Source organism: Austrofundulus limnaeus, unplaced genomic scaffold (assembly GCF_001266775.1).
Source record: "Austrofundulus limnaeus strain Quisiro unplaced genomic scaffold, Austrofundulus_limnaeus-1.0 Scaffold25, whole genome shotgun sequence".
Taxonomy (NCBI): Eukaryota; Metazoa; Chordata; class Actinopteri; order Cyprinodontiformes; family Rivulidae; genus Austrofundulus; species Austrofundulus limnaeus.
In genome coordinates, this window is record NW_013952427.1 from 1,458,064 (window position 1) to 1,464,427 (window position 6,364).

Sequence of the window (6,364 nt, forward strand, 5' to 3'; positions counted from 1 at the left end):
CAGTCAGGGTGGGATGGATGCCATCTCTCCACATCAGATCAGGTTTCCCCCAGAAAAAACTCCAGTTATCCACAAAGCTGATGTTGTGTTCAGAACACCACATAGATGCCCAGCGGTTAAATGAGGACATACGACTAAACGTCATCACTGCTAAGGTTAGGGAGGGGGCCAGAGAAAATTACAGAGTCCGACAGTCTATGCAAAGTTACAGACCGAAGCAACACTAATTTTAGTAACCTCCGATTGACGTAACCGAGTGTCATTTCCACCAAAGTGAATCACGACTTTATTGTACCTAGCATTAGCATTAGCTAGTAGATTCATATAGGATTCTATGTTGCCCACTCTGGCTCCTGGAATGCATTTAATCAAAGCTGTTGGAGTCCCTAAATCCACATTTCGGACTATGGAACTGCCAATAACCAGGGTCTGTTTCTCAACCGGAGTGTTGCTGAGTGGGGAGAAACGATTGGAAACATGAACGGGTTGACGGTCGGGAGGTTTTGCTTTAGCACTGTGCTTTTTCTGAGACATCACCCAGCTCGCTGGGGGCGGTGGCCCAACGGGATCCACCGAGGGACCGCTTTCAGGAGAGGCTACTCTCAGCGGCTCAGTGCTAGCCTGGCTAGCTGTTGGCTTCTCAACAGCGCCAAGACAAGCTTCTACTAAAGACAGCCTTGCCTCTAAAGCTGTCATAAGTCTACATTTAATACAAAAGTTGCCATGCCAAACGAGGCAGGGGATAAGCTAAACATCTCACACACGGAGCAAGTGAGGAAAGCCAAGGTCGGAGAAGAATGATGATAAGCAAACTTTAGCGGGAGCTACAAGATCCCGAAATCCACAAATAACACCAAGAAGTGTTGAAAAATAAAAAAAATAATAGATGTATTCAGCACAGTTCCAACACAAACAAACTACATCAAAYGTGATTTAGGACTAGAAGTAGAACCYTGCAAAGGTTGATAATCCAAATTCCCAAACAAACAAACAAATTGCCAAGCACAARCAGCAAAGCAGAAAAGATAAAATACATTACCCCATGTCTATCCTCACCCTGTCCCCTGAAAAACAGGAGCAGGTGTATGGAGAAAGACAATTTTGGTAGGAACTCTAAAGTTTGTTGTGCTTGTTAARGGAGCAGTCTTTCACTGTCAGTGTCTGAAAATTTAATTTTTATTTWAAATTTATTCTTCTGAATAATTGAAAACCATGTAAAGGCTCCCACACAATCAGGCGTACTGTGCGCATTCCATGAGCAGCGCGGACTCCGAACATTGTGTCCACGGATGTTTGAGACTTCATACTCAAGAGTAATGACCGCTGGTCAAATCCTTTAATTTCTCACAATTTCAGTCATGATGTCAATGATCAGGAGGAAGCGATATTTTGCATTTTAGCTTTAAAACAATAAAAGAAAAAAAAGAAAAGAACTACCTTACCCAAGATCTGAGCTATTTCGTCCCACAAATTTGTTGCTCGTTGAAAGTCTTTATATTCCTTCATTGACGCGTCATAAAGTTTTCTAATCTCCTCCATGAGACGCTTTTCAAGATTTGACTCCATTTTGTCCACAAATGACACAGATTCTCAACTTTATCAGCTTGGTGTCGCACCCAAAACAGTACATGCCATTGTGCGCACCGCGGACATAAAAAACTGATCTCTGCACGGATCAGTCCGGTGGATGTTTCGGGTCCGCAATGAGTCCGCCTCGAGTCCGAGTGGATAGACCAAAGTATGCCCGAGTATGTGGGGGCCTTTACACAGGTGTTTACACTTAAATTAAAAATATTTGACTAAAGAAAAACTGGAGCAGGACTAGGGAGAGATGAATATGATTTAGATTTTTATTTATGTGACTGCACGACCCACAGGAAACACGGCATTAACAGCAGTAGTTATTTCATCCTATTCTTTGGCTTTAGCTTGTCCTTTAATTCCACGACTGACGCTGCTAAAAAGGACATATTTTCTTTTCTCGATCTCGGAGAGCAGGACTTCAGTCTCCGAACTCGTGAAGTTCTTCTTTTTAGTTTTTCGCTGTCATTTTCATGAATGGACACTTCCTGATATCTGAGGCAGGAAACAGCCTTATATGGTGCTTTTGGGGTGGTAATTATGCTAATCTCCTCTCCGCGTGCACGAGCAGCTGGATACGAACAGGTGTAATTCATCAGTTTACGCAGCTCATTTACACACTTTTCCTGAAGATAGAAGAGTTTGTTGAATCTGACGTAGCATGTTCGTACGAACCCTTTGTACYAACAAAAGTAAGAGAAATTTAGGATAAGAATATGAACATGCTCTTGCATGAGGCCCAATGTTTCTAGTTAGTTTCATCAATGAGCCTGTAAATCTATTTTTCACTATGCCAAGACAAAACTGTTTATTATGCATCCAGTTGACATTGGTTCTATAAGGACATTGAGGTGCACATCGAGCTGCTCTGTTTTGAACRATTTTTAGAGTCTCTACATGAGTCCTAGCATCAGATGACCAAATCTCAGAGCAATAGCCCAGATGTGACAGAACAAGGGTTTTAATTACTTCTGCTGTAGTGTTCAGAGGTAACATGTGGCAACATCTTCTAACCACTGAAATCTCTGCCCATCCTGCGCACTACTCTACTAATATACTTAGACCYTGACAGATCTACATCATTTACAATCCCAAGTAGTTTGGTCTCTTTCACCTGCTCAACACATATCTTTGACAGTAAGACTCAGCTTGGGTTTATTCATAGCATATGCTTGGTTCCAAAAACAATACTTTTTGGCTTACCAACATAAAAAAATAATTTGTTGTGATTACCTCTATAAAAGCAGCATGATGGTCAAAGACAATMTTATACTGCCTGAAAGTAATGTGCAGTCACTGTGTTCAGTTTATTTTATTTTGTTTATTCATTTATGTTTCTTAACTCAAACCCTGATTATTTTGGTGAAATAAAACATGAAAAAAGAAACAGCAGCCATTTATATTGTTTTTAAAGGATATAACTTTTTTTTTAATCTTTTGCTTTGAGAACTTCTTTCAGCTGTTCCCTTTTCAGGGGCCTCCACAGCAAGTCATCGTCCTCCAACTCTCTCTATGTCCTCTGTCCTCACTCCAACTACCTCCATGTCCTTTCTAATTGCATCCATATATTGTGAGGTTTTGGTGGAGGAACCAGAATGCAGACACACATGGAACAGGAGGTTAAACTAAAACAAATCTTTAACAATAAAACAAGAAGCACATGTTTCAAACACAGCCCAAGCCAATAACACAATGCAATGATCTAAGGTTTAGGTGAAAGGACACTGACTAAATAGTGCAAGACTGATGAAGTATAAACAGCTGAGCTTATTAGGAGTGGTAACAGGTGTGAGTGYTAGATTGAGTGGAAAAACWCTGAGGAGTTGACTGAGGGAAAGATAAGGAATGACACAGGGCAAAATCTAATCTAAAGTGACAAAGAACATTAAACATWAGAATCATGAAATACAGAAACTTAAAAAATCAAGCAAGGAACAAAGTAAAACTAACAAAGAACCATAAAAGCACAACAAAAGCACAAGGATTCTAACATAAAGTATTTCTCCTCTTTATCTTTTTGTCCTGGCAGCTGCGCCTCTAGCATATTTCCTTCAATATARCCACTGACCCTCCTCTGGATGTGTCCAAACCATCTCAGTCTGATCTCTCTAACTATATSTCCCAATGATTCATCAATGATGATCTCATTCCTAATCTTATCCCAAACCATACAACACAGCTGATCTCACATCTCTTCTTTGGCCTTTGCTGCCACCCTTTTGTCACAAATCACTCCTGAAACTTTTCTCCATRCTGCTTGAACTCTTCACCACTCTCCGTTTTCCTGGACAGTGAATCCTAAGTACTTGAAGTCCTGCTCTTTTGTGACCCCTGCTCTTTGTACCCTCACTGTTTCACCTGCCTCCTTCTTATTCACACAAGTACTCTGTCTTGCTATGGGGATTTTTTTTAGTTTTTAAGTGAGAACTTTCACCTCTCCAAGCACCAGCACCTACACGTAGCCTAAATCTAACCACACACAGCACAAGCCTTATCCAAAATCGACCTCCTAATCACCCAACAGCATTCCAACGCACAGGGACTAAGTTAAGGAGAAGTGGGTCTTTACAAGATGGTGTGTATCAGAAAAGTGGTCCTTATAAGTTAGCTCTGTTATTGCACTATAAAATTTTTGGCAGCTTATGAACTTGTGAAACGTTTGTTCAATACAAAAGCTGAAGATGATGAAAAAAAAATAAAAAAAAGCTTAAGATGGAATTTAAAAACACATCTACTGAAGACTTTTAGGATTATGCATACTGTAAAGCTAACAAATAGATTGAATTTATAGCTGATATGAGTAAAATAATTGTGACAAAATTTTAACAAGTCAGTATAAGTTACCTAAAACATTATAGTGTGACAGAGCCTTTTACATGTACACACACATGGAAAACTATTTGCAAAAATATCTATCAGTGATTTAAAAATTGTCTGTTTACAGGCTCTGACAGAAATACAGATTTTGCTTAGGCACCTCCTTTTCACTCTGTCAGTAGGAAATCTATAACGAGTGAAACTATCAAAGATGTTTGTCACTTCCCCACTGCAGTTTACCTTGACAGTGATTTCACCATGTTCATCTTCTGTAACCTGGCAGTTCTGATGCTTGTGCTGAACTTTAATGGCCAGGGTGAGTCTCTTTTAATGGAGTATAAGTGCATGCTTTGCTTTGCATACATTACATTTTTTTGTACACATCTAAAATTACCTCCCTTTTTAACATCTATTAAGTTTTGTTCATCATAAAGCTGCTGATTATATTTGTTTGCTCTTGATTCTGCTTTTTAATGTTTTTAGCTTTTATGATTGATGTCACATAACTTGTTTTCATTATGAAACTAATCCACGTTTCATGATGTTKACAGTCTTGTCGTGGTTAATAATTTAGCCTGTCAAAAACTGTCATACAGTTCATGCAGCGTCAATCATTGGAGGTCATGTGGRTAAACTGCATACCAGGCCGTACATGGTGCTTGTGGAGAGGAGAAATAAATATTGTGAGCATAAATCACACTGTGGAGGATTTCTGCTGAGTGAAGACTTTGTGATGACTGCAGCCCACTGCCAAGTGGAGTCAGTTTCATTTATTTTATATTTCTGTAAAATTATTGTTGTAACAAATTCAACCGATAGACCTTTATTTCCTTTTTCCCCCCTTCAGATTTTATAATGTTCTCCTAGGGTTTAACAATTACGATGACAAACAAAAACTGAATATTTCTGTGAAACAAGCGTTTTCACATAAGGACTCCAATGACATTGAGTATATGAATGACATCATGCTGCTTAAGGTAAAATTAATGTGAATATTTACCGTATTCATTATGACTTATTTCTAAAAGTTTACAGTTATTCATTATTTCTGATAAAGTTATTGAAAAATCTAACTAAACACTGCACATGTCAGCATACCAATGTTGGATGTTTTTCCTTTAACTGTCCTGCTTTGTTTCTTTAGTTGTCTTCCAAGGTCAGCTTTACCAACAATGTGAAACCCATTGCTCTGGCAGATCACATTAATGGTTCTGCCAAAGAGTCTCTGCCAAAGTCCTGTTCAGTCGCTGGCTGGGGACAAAAAAGCCGTGAGAATACACAAATGTATCGTAAACTCATGGAGGTCAATGTAACACTTATTTATGAAGAGGAGTGTGCTGAGAAACATGCATTCTGCTCTGATGGAGAGACGGGAGCAGGAGTGGTAATTACAAACTTACATACAAATGTACWGAATTATATATTACAAACATAAAAGACTGATCATTCCTTTAAGAAATGCCAGTTAGATCTGGAGGTTTTAAATGACTCACAGTTACTAGCACATTAAATTTAAACTTGATTTTTGTAAACCTGATTGAGTCACAGCCATTTTTCTCCCTTTTGTTGAAAGGCAACGACAAAACTTTGAATATTTGTTTTTATTTCTCTTTTCGCCTCATAAAGTCACCACATTCTGTGTTTGTACTTCCAGGGAGACTCTGGTGGTCCATTAGTCTGTGAAGATGGTGGAGCATACGGGGTGGTGTCGGCTTCAAACCCCATGTTGTACAAGTAAACAAAAATAGCTGACTACAGAGACTGGATTGATATTATTATAAAAACTTGTAAAAAAAAGTTGAAGTGCTGATTTTATAACTGAGATATTGTATTTAGTRTCAGCAATGAAAAGACATTTTTGTATCTTATACTGCTACTGTTTGTTTTTATACTGCAGGCTGCCTAATTCCATGAATAAAATAATAGTTAAAGACGTTTGAGAACTTCACACTGGACAGTTTGGAAC

At 38.7% G+C, this 6,364-nt stretch overlaps 1 protein-coding gene across 1 annotated transcript; it reads left to right on the forward strand.

Moving 5' to 3' along the window:
• Positions 1-4,656: 4,656 nt before the first annotated feature.
• LOC106514965 (granzyme E-like) lies at positions 4,657-6,136 on the forward strand. Its single transcript, XM_014004523.1, has 5 exons — positions 4,657-4,714; positions 4,995-5,157; positions 5,246-5,375; positions 5,543-5,782; positions 6,053-6,136. The coding sequence occupies exons 1-5, from the start codon at positions 4,657-4,659 to the stop codon at positions 6,134-6,136; spliced, it is 675 nt and encodes a 224-aa protein (XP_013859977.1).
• The last annotated feature ends 228 nt before the right edge of the window (positions 6,137-6,364 follow it).